General features: G+C 53.6%; 1 protein-coding gene across 4 annotated transcripts; it reads left to right on the top strand.

Annotated features, from left to right (window-relative positions):
* Positions 1-372: 372 nt before the first annotated feature.
* LOC130596844 (hemicentin-2-like) lies at positions 373-9,419 on the top strand. 4 transcript variants are annotated; one of them, XM_057404844.1, is made up of 10 exons: positions 373-479; positions 2,300-2,644; positions 4,989-5,258; positions 5,788-5,904; positions 6,673-6,774; positions 7,251-7,373; positions 7,616-7,708; positions 8,009-8,101; positions 8,374-8,431; positions 9,245-9,419. In XM_057404844.1, the coding sequence occupies exons 1-10, from the start codon at positions 425-427 to the stop codon at positions 9,294-9,296; spliced, it is 1,308 nt and encodes a 435-aa protein (XP_057260827.1). In that variant the 5' UTR covers positions 373-424; the 3' UTR covers positions 9,297-9,419. The 4 variants fall into 4 exon arrangements, 3 of the variants coding, with proteins under 3 accessions (XP_057260827.1, XP_057260829.1, XP_057260828.1); XM_057404846.1 differs by lacking the exon at positions 4,989-5,258; XM_057404845.1 differs by lacking the exon at positions 7,616-7,708.
* Positions 9,420-15,199: the final 5,780 nt, after the last annotated feature.

The following is a 15,199-nucleotide window of genomic DNA, read 5'->3' as shown; positions in this document are numbered from 1 at the left end:
TCCTTGCTTTGGCCTCGTCCATCAAGCTCAGCATTTCCTGCAGTGGGGGCTGCTCCCAGGGCTTCCCCAACCAATAGGGAGAGCCTCGGGAGCTGCTCGCCGGGAGCTGCGGCTCCCAGCTGCCGCTTGGGCAGGGCTCAGGCAGCTCTGCTGCCCACTTGCAGCGGCATCAGAGGGCGCAGGGGCAAGAGCCGGGAGCTGCCACTGGGAAGGCTCCGGGAAGCATCCCCAGGCAGAGGAGCAGGAGAGGAGGCGGCAGGGAAGGAGAGGAGCAATCGTCAGGAGAACAGGCTGGGATTACCCCAGCGCTGCATCAGGAGCACCGGAACTCCTCACCCGGTACAGCCTGAGCTGTTCCCACAGCGGGGACTCCTGAAGGGCTGTTGGGAAAGCAGGGCAGTTCTGAGCCATTCTTCCCTGGCAGATGCTGACGTGTCGTCCCACGGAGCTGCTGGGGACCAGCTGGGTGCTCCTTGCAGGTAAACAGTCCGCAGGCTGGGCTGGCTGCTGATGCTGTCTGTGTCCAGATCCTTGCCTGGTGCAAGCCCACAGAGAGCCTGAGGCTTCAGCAGAGTTCTGCAGCTGAGCAGGGGGATGTCTGGTCAATAGGAGGCTTTTTAGAGGGGGCAAATGCTTCACCTGAAAGGGGAAGATGTCTCTGCTTCACTGTGCAGACAGAGAAGGCAGAAGCAGCCCAAGGGCCAAGTACAGTACCAAGGCTAAAAGCCTGCTGCAGATTTATGCTGGGGCTGATGTATGTAATAACACAACATTTATTGCAGTTTTACTTATGTGAAAAGCCTCAGTGTGGTCCTTATATATGCAGTGGCTGCCTTGAAGTGCACAGGTACAAAGAGTTTCCAGGGTGAGCACCTAAAAGAGAAAAGAAACCTGTTAGAATGTACCTAGGTTTCTGATGCTGTGGTGTTAGTGAGCTCCAAGTGCCCATCGGATGAGCTTTGGATATTGCAGTTGTGAAAGCTGCCTGCGCTGAAGTGTTTGCTCTTCCCTTCTGCTGGTGGTGCCGCATGTTCTGTATGAACAAGATTTTCCTAGAGCGAGGGGACTTTGAGCCATGAGGCTGTTTCTTCCTCTCAGGCTGGGTAACAGCGAGGGCGTGGGGCGTGGGGAGGGCAGGCACGTCTCTCGATGCTGTGGGGATGAGGGATGGAAGCCATCAGGTGAGCTGGATTCACTGGTTCCTTTCCCACCCGCAGAGCTGTCGGGAGCAGCAGGCAGGGCGCAGGGGCTGCTCTCGGGCTGTCTGCACGGGCACCAAACACTCGTGAGCATCCACTGAGGTGGAAACGGGGACACCGGGAAGCAAATGGGGTGTGTGTGGGGAAGCCAGGGTGCCGTGTCCCACCTGCCCAGTGTCCCAGCGCTGCTGGAGCCTGTGTCCCGGTGGGAAGCCTGGCTGCGGGGCTGGGGCTGGCACTGGGACAGGCCGATGCTGGTCCCTGTCTCAGTGAGCCTCGGAGCTGATGCTCCCGTGAAGCAGCAGCACAGGGGAGGAGGTGTTTTAGGAGAACTCTTGGCACTCAGAGCAGCCCCCCAGGAGTACCAGGAACACTGCTAGCAAGTAGTTGGATGGACCACTGCCTGTGCGGATAAACAACTTGCCTTCTGCTTCCTCTGCCTGAGGTGGCTCCTTGCTTTAAACCCTTTACATTCACCCTTTAAAATACGTATGTTTTTAAAACTCCACTTCCCAAGCCAGGGCTTTGGTTGTGATTCTGCCTGGCTTTTCTAGAAAGCTCTGGTTTTTGTTTGGGTTTTTTGGGGGGGAGGAATGGGGAGCAAAAAACAAAGGGGGTGACACTATGACTTACCCTCCTCCTGAAGTCCCCAAGTGCCTCTTAGAGCCCAAGTTATGACAAGCCCAGAAATCACCCTTTGGGGGAGGCAGCTCTGCTGGGAGTAAATGGACACCTTCAGCCGCAAACAAGGCTGGGAATTGGGAATGAACCATGGAACCTAGGTCAGAACTAGAAAATTTCTTGGCATGGACTGGGAGGGAAATCCACCTAAAACACACACAAAAGTGGAGTAGAAAAAGCTTGCAGCTCTGCAAGCAGAGAGCTCTAAGCATCTTGGGCTGTGTTTCAGCATCTGTCTCTGCTCCAGCTGGAATGTCTCCCTGCCTGGAAGCGTGATGGGAGATGGCTTTGTGAGAGGCTGTGACCAAGTAGTCCAGGTACCACATGTGTGCCCCTGGCATCTGGGTACTAAAGCCTCTCCCCAGCCATGCCAACCTGCTCCATCTCCCCAGCTCATCTTCTCTTCTCCCACCCTCCAGGGCTGCTGGTACCTTTGCAACAGGCTGCAGAGATCTTGGAACCCCTCACGAGTAAAGTTGCTGCTGTGGGATCACCAGTGCTGCTTCCTGGGCTGGGTAACATCACGCAGGTCTACTCCATGCAGTGGGAATATCTCAACGGCACCAGCTCCCACACCATCCTGCAGTACTACAGGGGGTCCCACAGCCCAGCCATCCACGCATCCTACACAGGACGAGCTGTTTTCCATCCATCCAATGGATCTCTCCTGCTGGAAGGTGTCCAGGAAAGTGACAGTGGCATCTACAAAGCGACTGTCAACATGGGAGACAGGGAGAGCCTGAAAATCCTGCTGGAAGTCCTCAGTAAGTGGTGGGCATGGGAGGAAAGAACAGTGTAATGGGTGCAAGCAGGGTGGGGGCGTTACCTAGAATCATAGAATCAGAGAATTAGTTAGGGTTGGAAAGGATCTTGAGATCTTCAAGTTCCAACCTCCTGCCATGGGCAGGGACACCTCACACTAAACCATGTCCAACCTGGCCTTGAACACTGCCAGGGATGGAGCATTCACAACTTCCCTGGGCAACCCATTCCAGTGCCTCACCACCCTAACAGAAAGAATTTCTTTCTTTATCCAATCTAAACTTCCTCTAAGTTTTAACCTGTTACCCCTTGTCCTATCACTACAGTCCCTAATGAAGAGTCCCTCCCCAGCATCTCTATAGCCCCCTTCAGATACTGGAAGGCTGCTCTGAGGTCTCCACGCAGCTTCTCTTCTCCAGACTGAACAGCCCCAACTTCCTCAGCCTGTCTTCATACAGGAGGTGCTCCAGTCCCTGATCATCCTCGTGGCCTCCTCTGGACTTGTTCCAACAGTTCCATGTCCCTTTTATGTTGAGGACACCAGAACTGCACACAATGCTCCAGGTGAGGTCTCACCAGAGCAGAGCAGAGGGGCAGGATCACCTCCTTCCACCTGCTGGTCACGCTCCTTTTGATGCAGCCCAGGATACGGTTGCTTTCTGGGCTGCAAGCGCACACTGAAGCCGGCTCATGTTCATTTTCCCATCGACCAACACCCCCAAGTCCTTCTCCACAGGGCTGCTCTGAATCTCTTCTCTGCCCAACCTGTAGCTGTGCCTGGGATTGCTCCGACCCAAGTGCAGGACTCTGCACTTGTCATGGTTAAACCCCATGAGGTTGACATCAGCCCCCCTCACAAGCGTGTCAAGGTCCCTCTGGATGCCATTCCTTCCCTCCAGGGTATCAACCGAACCACACAGCTCGGTGTCATCGGCAAACTTGCTGAGGGCGCACTCAATCCCACTGTCCATGGCAGTGACAAAGATGTTGAACAAGACCGGTCCCGACACCGATCCCTGAGGGACCCCACTCGTTACTGGTCTCCAGCCAGACATTGAGCCATTGACCATAACTCTTTGTGTGCAGCCATCCAGCCAGTTCTTTATCCACCCAGTGGTCCATCCATCAAATTGATGTCTCTCCAATTTAGAGACAAGGATGTCGTGTGGGACAGTGTCGAGCACTTTGCACAAGTCCAGATGCCATCAACTGCTCTACCCCTGTTCATCAATTCTGTAGCCCCATCATAGAAGGCCACCAAATTGGTCAGGCAGGATTTCCCCTTAGTGAAGCCCTGCTGGCTGTCACCAAGCACCTTGTTGATTTTCATGTGCCTTAGCATGCCTTGCAGGAGAATCTGCCCCAAGATGTTGCCAGGCACAGAGGTGAGACTGACTGCTCTGTAATTCCCTGGGTGATCCATTTTCCCCTTCTTGAAAATGGGGGTTATATTGCCCTTTTTCCAGTTGTCAGGAGCTTCACCTGACTGCCGTGATTTTTCAAATATGACGAACTGATACCTGACTGTTTATGGACTATCAGCCTGTCATGCATGGAGACAGCGCCAGGGAGACTTTGGGAAGAGGTTCCCAACATGTCCTAGGGGAGCAGATTTGGTGATGCTGCCCAAGGAGACCTTCCAGGCTGTGACAGAGGCCTGGGCTCCATCCTGGAAACACAATTCCCTCCCTTTCTTTCTATTCTCAGTGCAGGGAGGGAGGGACTTGGGGGGTGTTGTGTGTCAGTGCCTCCTGCAGAGGGTACCTCCAGCACTTCTGGAGGGCAGACCAGGCTAAGCCCATGGAGCTGAGCCCATGGAGCTTTATGGGGAAGTCAGGAGTAGCCTCTGGCTACACTGCCTGATGGTCTGTTTGCAATCTGCAGGCACCAGGTGCTGCCACAGAGATAAGAGCAGACTTGAAATAACACAGAAGTTACTCCTTGATATCACTCCCAGCAATTCCTTTCATTTACTTTGGCATTATCCCTTCACTGCTGTCATAATGCTGCTGCCATAATGCTACCACAGCCTTTCACCACCCATTTCTTCCAACCACACATAAATCGGAATGGGATCTGCATCTTTTTCCTCTTTTCCCCCCTCCCCCTCATTTCCTGACATGTTTAAGATGCCCTTTATTTACCCAAATGCAATAAAAGCAATGACTCAGCTAGCAATAAACCAGCCCAAACCCATGAGCATGGCAACCCCAGAGACTCCCAAGGAAAATACACCCGTAGCTGCACTGCTGCAGGCACACGGATGCTGCAGTGACAGTCGCAGCCCATCACCAATGCTCCAGGTGATATCTGAGAGAGGTTCTGGTATTCCTGTCTCCTTCCCAGAGCCCGTGTCTCGCCCCCAGCTCCGGAGCAGTGCTCTCAAGGCCCAGGCTGCCGGTGAGGTGCTGTGTGAGGTGGCAGAGGGGAGGGTGGACACCATCACCTGGAAGAAGGACGGGCAGCCCCTGCCCCCGGACAGAGGCTTCCTCCTCTCCAGCAGCCGCAGTGTTCTGTACCTGAGGTCAGCGAAGAAATCGGACTGCGGCTCCTACTCCTGCAACGCCAGCAATGGGATAAGCTGGGAAGAAACCTCCCTGAACGTCACGGTTGCAGGTGATGGCTGCTGTGGTTTAGCCTGCCATCACTCTTCCTTCTCTCACCCTTCCCTGGGGATCCCTGCGTGGTTTCATCCCATGCCTCTGCCTCCATCCCCCAAGGTTCAGCTGCCCTCTTGTGTGGTTCTGCCCCACATGCTGTTGACAGGAGCTCCTCATGGTAGGATGATCGGCAGCAATTCCCAGTGTCTGATCCCACCAAAGCACAATCCTTGGCAGGATGGATGGCAGGAAATTGGCTGCTCCCTCTTGGAGGAGGTCCCAGGTTGATGGCCCTTGGCCAAGGTGATTGTGAGCAGAGCAATGGGGGTCGGGGAGGGGGTGGCCAAGAAAGCCTGTGGGCAGCACCTGTCTCAGGTTGGACATTCCATGGACCACAGCCTGCAGCACAAAGCATGGATGCGACACCAGGTGGCAAATGAATTGAATGTGTCCTGGTGAGAGAGAAGCCCCATGGCCCACCAGAGCCCCCCTTGCTTGGCCCAGCGGTGGTCTCACTCCCAGCTCCTTGGGTTTGTGTTTTCCAGGTCTCTCCCCTCCCTTGCAGGATGTGCTGAGGATCGCGGTGGTTGCTGTTGTCTTTGCTGCTGTCTCAGCAGGGGGACTGATCATTCCCATCTGCCAGTCTGAAAAGCTCCGGATAAGTGAGTCCAGTCAGGGCAACTGAACCCTCATGTGGTTTGTGTTGGAAGCTTAAAGCTCCTCCAGCTCCAACCCCTGCCACAGGCAAGGACACCTCCCACTAGAGCAGCTTGCTCCAAGCCCCTGTGTCCAACCTGGCCTTGAACACTGCCAGGGATGGGGCAGCCACAGCTTCTCTAGGCACCCTGTGCCAGCGTCTCAGCACCCTCACAGGGAAGAGCTTCTGCCTAAGAGCTCATCTCAGTCTCCCCTCTGGCAGATTAAAGCCATTCCCCTTGGCCTGTCCCTACAGGCCCTTGTCCAAAGCCCCTCTCCAGGTTTCCTGCAGCCCCTTCAGGCACTGGAGCTGCTCTAAGGTCTCTCCTTAAGGAGCTTTCTCTTCTCCAGGCTGAACAAGCTTGGTTAGATCCTGGTACCTGGTACTTCCCAAACATTTTTATTCCAGACAGTTGAGGTGCTGACTGACACCTTTGTGGAAAAAGACATTTCTCAGGATTTTAATTTTGTGTGTGTGTGTGTGTGTGTGTGTGATTTTTATGTTTTACTATTACAGGGGTCCACTTTCAAGAGGTTGTGTTTAATTCTCTGCCCTGGGGGGAAACAGAGCCCTTTCCAGCTCCCCTCACTAAAGAGCAGGTCCAACCCACCAAGGATCCCCCAGCATCCTGGGTGGGCACAGGCTGCATCCCAAGCTGAGGCAAGGACCTAGCAGGGGCTGGTGCTGGATGTCCTGGGGTTCACAGCTCACCCAGCACTGCTCTGGTGTGCAGGGGGGGAACTATGGCGATGGCTCAGCGCCTACACCTGCGGGCTGGTGTGCATCGCCTCCATCCTGGCTGGCACCGCCGGTGGCCTCTGGATGCGAGAGGAAGGTAAGATGTGGCTGCAGGTGGCTGGGGGCAGGGGGTGGTGCTAGGAAGACTACGCCTTTACCCTGGAGCACAGAGAAACAATCTCTCACCTGCCGACCACGTGAAGACCTCATGGGAGATGTCTGGTGGGGTCAAGCAGGAAGGCAGTGTCCCCAGAGGGAGGGTAACACAGCTAAACACGTGAGATAGATCCAGCCAGAACAACACATGTCTTTCCCCATGTGTGATCTTAGATAGTCATGGGGGCCTGGACCTCCGTATGCATTACAAACCCATGCATGCAATTGTATATTTACTCCCCTTTCCCCAGAGCCCTTGCGAGGGCTAATTGCAGAAGGGCAGTTACAGTGACCAAGAGATGGAGAGGCTGCTTGCTAGAACAGCTTGAAAAGGCTGTGAGAGAGTGGGAAAGGGATATGATGGTCACAAAGCAATTGTGGTAGACAGACGCTCTGCCCTGTCCTGTTTTCTTTCAGGCCCTTCTGTTGCAATCATATTGCCAGAGATTGCCCTTACGTACATCATGGTGGTAACCTTCCTAGTCTCCACCACCGTAACCTTCCAACCTACAAATCTCACCCAGTTGAAAAGCAAAGCAGGTGAGCTGCTCTACCAAGGATGGCAAGGAGGGAAGGAGGGAGAGGAAAATGGTCCATGGGGGGTTATTTTGCCCAAAATCTCATTCTTCCCCCTTTTTTTTTTTTTTTTTGAATGAAACCTATATATCTGCATCTGTGCTCCTCAGGCTGGTGGGTTCCACACCAGGTCACAGGTGAGGGCAGAGCTCCATCTGCATCCCGTACCACATGCTAACGTGACTCCGTTTTTTTCCCCCGGGCAGCACAGCGCACAATGGGCTACGCTGCTCCCGGAGGAGTGGTTGTGGTGGTGCTGATGACCAGCTTCCTCATCAAGAACATCCACCATCGCCACGGTGAGAGGGGTTGCTCCAGGGACCACCCCACACACTCAGGCTAAAGCTTGTACGTGATACATAAATCCCAATATCCCTCCAACTTGGCCGCTGGGAGCTAGACCCAAACCAAATCCAGCAAATTGGGGTTTTCAGGGAGGTGAAATCTTTGCAAAAGCAAAACTAGATCTCAGCACCTCCCTCTTCATTTATTTTCCCTTGTTTTGCACATGTGCATGTTTCACCGTGATTTGCCTTTCCCTTCTATCACCTTCTGCCTCAATGGTGTTTAGTGCTGACTCCTGGCTTTTTTACACACAGAAGAAGGATGCACGGACTTCATGGACGTGACCATCCTCACAGTCAGCACAGCGGCCGTGTCAGCCCTTCCGCTCCTCGCCATCTTCCTCTGCTGTAAGTCTCCTGCTCCTTCAGTTCCCTGCCCCTCCAAGTGCTCTATATCCAGCCAGCTGGTCTCCCTCTGACCCCATGGGATCAAGCAGCCATGAGAATCATTTAGAAACTATTTATTTGGCTTTCGTGAAGACCCCAAGACCTCTCCATTGCCCGTTTCCCTTCTGTGGAGAGCCCCAGACACCATCCCAAGCACAACATCCCATCCTGTGTGTTCGGTGCCTCCTGTACGCTTTCTCCTGCTGCCTGGGAACAGACTTGTCCTTTCACAGATCACACTACTCAGGGGCGGCTGAAGGAACGCGACACCCGTTGGGCGGACATGGAGAGGTAGAGCCTCTATTGCCTTTTTCCAAATAAATTCATACCATCTAGAAGTAAAAAGAGAGGGATATGGAAACTACCCCGTGCCTTGCGTTAGGTCCTGGACCCCAAGAAAGACGCAGCCCAGTGCTGCTATCGCAGCCCCTGATTTCACACTGGGTTCAGTGAGTAACTCTGTGGAGGTCCCCATCCAGCAAGGCGCTTGAGTCCCTGCTCAAATCTCCCCACAGATTTCTCCCCTCATGGCCTCAGCCTGACACCTTTAAGCCTTAATTCCTGCTGGTTTAATAGAATTACAGAATCCTAGAACAGGTTGGGTTGAAGGGACCTTAAAGCTAATCCAGTCTCAACCCCCTGCCACAGGCAGGGACACCTTCACTAGAGCAGCTTGCTCCAAGCCCCTGTGTCCAACCTGGCCTTGAACACTGCCAGGGATGGGGCAGCCACAGCTTCTCAGGGCACCCTGTGCTAGCGCCTCAGCACCCTCACAGGGAAGAAGCCCTTCACCCCAGCCCTTTGGATTTCAGCCATGCTGTGGGTGCCTTTGGGCTTAGCCAGCTTTCTGAGGGAATGCCCGTGGGGCATCACAACCTCATGGACCTCAGGCAACTTCTCTTTGTCCAAGCCAAAACCATCCTGAGATACAGTGGAACCAGTATCACACCCACAGCTATTTGTAGGGTCTTTTTCTGTCTTTGGGCCATGCAGGGTTTGGCACAGAGAGAGGCCACCGCAGCCCTTGCTTCTGCCAGGCACGTGGGGCACCAGAGCCCCAGGCTCCAGAGATGCTCAACACCTTCCTCCTCCTCTCCTTTCCAGGTCCTTTGAAATGTCCCAGCGCAGCAGCAAGGATGCTCTTTCCACCCATTAGAGGTGGGTCTGGGTGTTTCTCACTTGGCTGAGTCAACCCCATCTTCCTCCCAGGTTTAATAGGTTCTCAGTTTCAGTGGATTTCAGCCTCTGGGATGCCTGCAATAAATGGCAATGAAATGAACTCATTTCTGCCTTTTGTTTTGAATAACAGACAACCAGGGGAGGTCAAGCAGCCCCTAAGTAGAGAAGAGCCATCAGGAATAGCTGCAGGACTCACCTGACCCTTCCCATTTTGCTCCCTGGTGCAGATAATTTCAGTGCATGGGTTTTTTTCAGGAGGGTGTTGGAGAGTGTCAGGTTCTTTCCCCCTGAATCCACAGGCCTATGTGCTGCCTGTCCCCATTAGCACAGGGCAGCATCCCCAGGGTACTGCTGTCCTCCAGATGTGAGGCTGGGGGAAGGGGGCAGCAGCTGATTTGAGCCTTCTTTTTAACCATGCAAATCCCTCTCAGCAGCCCTGGCCTGTGCTAGGTGCTCTGGCATCATCTCCTGCCAGGAGGGGCTCTGCAGTGGGGGGGGATTTGGGTACCAGGGGGGATAGTGTTTGGATGCTGCCTGTGACTGGGTGGGGAGGGCTCACTCTTTGGGCTCAGCAGGAAACTGAAACCTTATGAAACCTATTTTGGTCCTTTTTTTTTTTTCCTGTCTGAAAAGGCACAGCCACTTCCACACCCCAGCGCTGCCTCCCTGCGCACCAAGAGAAACATCACTTTTGGGATCCAAAAAGGACTGATGTGGGCTCAGTCAGTACCTCAGCACCACACAGCCGTCTGCTCACCCCTTCATGTTCCTTGCCTTCTGATAAGAAAAGTCCGATAAATAAAGTATAATATAAGACTACTACTAATAGCGATAAGACAAATAACAAGGGGAGAGAATATAAAACTAAAAGGGCAAAGGAAAAAAGCAAAACAAGTGATGCACAGTACAGCTACTCAGAACCCGCCGACTGATACCGAGCCTGACCCAAGCAGCAGTTAGTCCCTTACAGGTAATTCCCCCAAGTTACTATACTGGGCATGATGTGCTGTGGTATGGAATATTCCTTTGGCTAATTTGGGTCAGGTGTCCCAGCTCTGCTCCTTCCTGGCTTCTTATGCCCCTCCTCGCTGGCAGAGCATGAGACTGAAAAGTCCTTGATCAGGATAAGGGCTAATGAGCAGCAACTGTGTGTTATCAGCGTTATCTGTGTTATCAGACAACCCAAACAAAGCACTGCACCAGATACAGGGAAGGAGAAAGAAAAAAAAAATGTTTCAGCTGAACCCAGGAGCCGGAGGTCCAGAGGATGGGCTGGAGATACTCCCAAGAGCTGAACTGTGTCTCACTGAGTGGAAAGCTGAAGGTCCACGTGGCTGCAGCAGCGGGTGCAGAGGGAGCATCTCTCTGGGTGGTGGTCCCATTGCTGAGGCTGCGGGTGAGCCACGGGACAGAAACGGGATCACCGCAGCTTCCCGGGTGAAGCCAGAGAAGGGAGGGGGGAGCCTGCGGTGGGCTCGGAGCAAGGCGGTCCCTTCACACACAAGGTGGGAGCCAGAGGCAGGCTCCCCCCCGCTTCCGCCGGCCGCACAAGGGGCGGCACAGTCTGGGCGCTGCAATAGGTGTTGTGTCGTGTCGTGTCGTGTCGTGGGGGTCGGCTCCGGGCTGCAGTCCCAGGGAAGGAGGGGCCGGGGGGGTGGTGGAAACAGCGGCTGCACCTGTAGGGCTGGGCATTGGACCCCTGGGGCCGGGATCTGGAGCGATAGTGATGCCGACTGAAGTAGTGGGCACCAAGTGATCCCCCCCTCATCCCCCGTGCTCCCTGCCAGGAGTTTCGCTCTGCTCCCCAGGCACAGCTTCCCCCTCCTACCCAGTCTCAGAAACATGAACTCAAAGGCAGGCAGAGTCATTGTAGGCCCTCACAGTACTGTTCATATGGCTCCTAAAGAGCCCCCCCTTCTCCTCTCCCCAGCCCTTGAGTGGGGTAGCCTTTGCACGTGTCATTTGGCGTACTCAGTCCCAGGACTCTGACAAACTCAATTCACCTTGACTGCAGGATGGGAAGAGCATCAGGCAAGGCCAGGGTGAGGTCACAGAAGCCTCTGAAACAGCTCTTTATTGGCCTATGAGGAAGGTGGTTTCCTAGTTTGTTCATTTATCCCTGGCAGTGTTCAGGGCCAGGCTGGATGGGGCTTGGAGCAAGCTGCTCTAGTGGAAGGTGTCCCTGCCTGTGGCAGGGGTTGGAGCTGGAGGAGCTTTAAGGTCCCTTTCAACCCAAACCATTCTATGGTTCTATGATGGTTCTACAGCTGTGATGGTTTCCCCAAGCTGTTCTCCAAGCAACCTTTTTCCTCAGCTTGTGCTGATGGTGGCGATGCCAGTGCTGTGGGGACATGTGGAGAAGGCTGGGGGTTCCCCCATTGCTGCACCAAGCAGCCTTCACCTTTCCCAATCCCTGTGTAGCAGATGCTAATGGTGAAACCCTGTGAAGTAGATGCCTTTCACGCTGTCCTTCAGAGACCCAGCCACCATGTCTGGAGCAGCCACCGCAAGAGCCCCTCACTGCAGGAAGCGTTCATCCCTTATGCTGGTCTGAAGGAGCTTTCAGGGCTTCACCATGTTACCCTGCCTGCTGGTGGACATCATGTGCTGTATGAAAAGGGACTTGTGTGGGGCTTGCACTGGCCATGCACCAACTTGGAGAGCTCATCCTTGCAGCATTCCTGTTTTTTCCTTCTCTCCCTGCTCCATCCAGGCTGTGGCAGTGCTGGTGAAGGTGTCTCCTTTGGGGAGCCATCCTGGTGAGTGCCTCCTTCCAGTGCCATACCTGGGTACCACCACCTCTCAAAGCAGCTTTCATCCACTTCATCCTTAAGGATTGCTTCCCTGTGAGTTTCTTCTCTGCTCTCAGACCTTGCCTTGAGCTTCTTCACCTCCGTCATCGTCCCTCTTTGCTTAGACTAGTTTTCCTTTTGGTTTCTGCTCTTTTAGCTTATTTACTCTTTAGGACCTTTTTTAACATGCTAATAATATCTCCAATCTGTCCAATCTGTCAGATTTAGGGGCTGGAAATATTAGATGACTTTCCTTTGGTAAGTCCTTTTCTGCCAGTGGTGCTACAACAGGGTTCTCATGCCTGGGTTTTGCACAATGCATTTCAGGTTTGCACTTGCAGCCTGGCCCTGATGCATAAGGTCACTGGGCATGTAACGAAGTGCGAGCAGCAGTTTTGCAGTACTTAACCTCTTCTTGAGGAGGGGGGTGGGACACACAGGCTGGCTATGTCTGTTGGTTCTAGCTGTTCAGAAAGGTCAGCTCTCACACACCAAGACTGTCAGCAGACTTATTTAGCAGCCAGGACTACAGAGTTCCAGCAAAGAGTCTGTTTTCCAAGCAATGCTCTTCTTTTCAGGTGCTGAGACCCAGGGGGGAAGTCACTCTGAGATAGCATCTTCTGATGTGCTGAAGGCCCTAGAAAGTCCAGATTCCCATCATTTTCATCCCAATGCTCCTGCATTCCTTCACATGTCTCTGCAGCTTGCACAGAAAATAAAACTCCCAGAAGCAGCTGATCCCAAATGGAGCCAAAAATACTCAGAGTACCAAGCGAATGAGTCTTTCCAATTCCTTGGGAATCCCTGGGAAGTAATAGCATATGCAGGCTGCATGGGAAGAGCCTTACTGCCTACAGTTGGCCAAAGTCTCGTGTGTTTTGATGGGGTTTGGGGTTTTTGCTCATCTCCTGGGTTTTGGTGACCAAGCACACTGGTGTTTGGGTCATGATACTGGGTCTGTAACCCAGAGGTGTTCAAATTAACATTGGTGCTTCAGTAGCATTATACATATTGATTAACAGAAAACAAACCTAAAGACATCGCCAGCACCCACACAGTAAGTGAGTGTGTTCTACCTACTGGGAGTAATCCTCAGAATAAAGCAGACAATCTGGAGAGCAGAAGTGAAGGCCTTCAGCTGGCTGGGAAGTTCTCCCATGTGTGTTTGTCTCTCAGCATTAACACTGGGGACATGCACAGGCTGTGTATTGCCTTCGGGGTAATGTCTCCATGCCTAAGGCTTGTGGAAAGAGCTTGTGTCACAGGGGTTTCAACCATGAAATGGGTCTCCAGAGGAAATCCAGCATGTGTCAGGTTATTATAAGAGGCAAAAAAATTCAGGCAGAAGTGTTGTAAACTGTCTCACGAGGTGGAATTGGGTATTCATTAAATATTAAGATTAAATTCTTTCTGTGAGGGTGCCGAGGCACTGGCACAGGGTGCCCAGAGAAACTGTGGCTGCCCCATCGCTGGCAGTGTTCAAGGCCAGGCTGGACACAGGGGCTTGGAGCAAGCTGCTCTAGTGGAAGGGGTCCCTGCCCGTGGCAGGGGCTTGGAACTGCAGGAGCTCTAAGGTCCCTTCCAACACAAACCAGGCTGGGATTCTGTGATGAATTAGTGTCTGGTTCAGTGTGGTACAAACCCAAATCTGGATGGTTTCTTTTGCTTCCTCCCGAAGTCAAAGCAAGCCTGTGGCAGGCCAGCACATTTTCTTTTGGGGGGTTTCTAAACCTCAAGGATTCAATTCTTTACAAAGAAAACCTGTTTATCTTCTCTTTGCTGGCTACACCCACCCTGTGTGTGTGGTACTGAGTATATTTGCATTTTTTTCCCAGGAGAGGAGGCATGGAACTATATAATACTTTCCACCCATGGAAAGCTGTGTATCTCCTTTCTCCTCCTACTTGCCGCCTCCATCATTTGGATGCAGTGAGAAGGTAGGATTCATTTAACCTGATTTGTTCTTGATTGCTTCAGTGTCTCATCTTTCTTCTTCCTCCAGGCCTTTGCAGTAGCATCTTTGATGTAGTATTTGGAGAAATTGAATGTAGAATTCACTGCTCTGTAACCTGCAGGCTCCTCTTTCTCTGCTCTTTTGAGAGTAAAGGGCTACATTTGTTCCTTTGCACTCTTCAGTGACACCCGTGTGGCCGGCACTGGGGATCGCGAGGTGCTGGAGGCAACCCCAGATCCCAAAGTGCGTGTGCCAGGGACGTTGCTGGTGCTCCCTGTGCAATCCCGCTGACATTCCCTCCCTCCCGTGCCTGTGCTCTTGCTCTCTCATCTGGCACGGCCTCTGGAGCAAAGGCACTGAAGGAGAGCAGCCCGTGAGGGACCTCTCCAGTGAGCAGCCACCAGCAGCAGCCCCAGAGCCCAGGTGATGGGCCAATGCATCACCCAGCCCTGGTACTGGTCACAGGGCAGCAGGGGAGAAGGCAGCCCACGGCACAGCACCCACACAGCTACCTGCAGCCCTGAGAGAGACAGGCCTGGGGAGAGCTGTCAGGTCCTGATGTTCTGCTGTGTGTTTACAGGAGGAGCCAGCGGCCTTCCCTGAGGAGAAGGATGAGGAGGTGAAGGAGGAGTTGGAATGTGCTAGTGACAAAGAGCTATCCCAGGGGGAAGCCGTCACCATGGACAACATCTGTGTCAGCCCTTTGGTGCCAGAGCTCTTCCAGGACCCCGCAGCGGACATCCAGGTGGAATCCAACATCCGCTGCACTGTGGGCACAGATGGGACATCAGAGGCAGCTGGAGACATGCAGAGCGTGTGTCCTGTCCTGGCCAGTCCCACGGAAACCGAGCTGGCAGCTCCTCCCCTGGCTGGAGCTGCTGAGGAAGAACAGCGCCGCGCACCTCTCGCTTCCGTGGCACAAGAGCAGGAGGAGGCATCGGCACCACCTTCCCACGGCTTTGATGAGCAGGAGGTAGAAGCAGAGGCACGGAGAAAGCCGTCTGCCCTGCTCAGCCTCTCTGCCTACGAGTTGTTTCGGCAGGAAACAGCCAGGCACATTGTGAGGGGCGTTGTGCACAAGGCTGTGGCTGCCATCCAGGAAACAGATGAGCAGCCTCAGGAACAGGAGGATGT

Source organism: Pezoporus wallicus, unplaced genomic scaffold (genome assembly GCF_028554395.1).
Source record: "Pezoporus wallicus isolate ANWC-B61680 ecotype Strahan unplaced genomic scaffold, APGP_CSIRO_Pwel_v1 contig_5104, whole genome shotgun sequence".
Classification (NCBI taxonomy): Eukaryota; Metazoa; Chordata; class Aves; order Psittaciformes; family Psittacidae; genus Pezoporus; species Pezoporus wallicus.
The sequence above is the reverse complement of the archived record's forward strand: the minus strand, read 5'-3'. Positions and strand labels throughout refer to the sequence as shown.

Coding starts and splice junctions, on each gene's coding strand:
- LOC130596844 (XM_057404844.1), top strand. CDS start 425: ATGCTGACGTGTCGTCCCACGGAGCTGCTGGGGACCAGCTGGGTGCTC. Junction 5,259..5,787: donor CCTGAACGTCACGGTTGCAG/GTGATGGCTGCT, acceptor TGTGTTTTCCAG/GTCTCTCCCCTCCCTTGCAG. Junction 8,102..8,373: donor CCTCGCCATCTTCCTCTGCT/GTAAGTCTCCTG, acceptor GTCCTTTCACAG/ATCACACTACTCAGGGGCGG.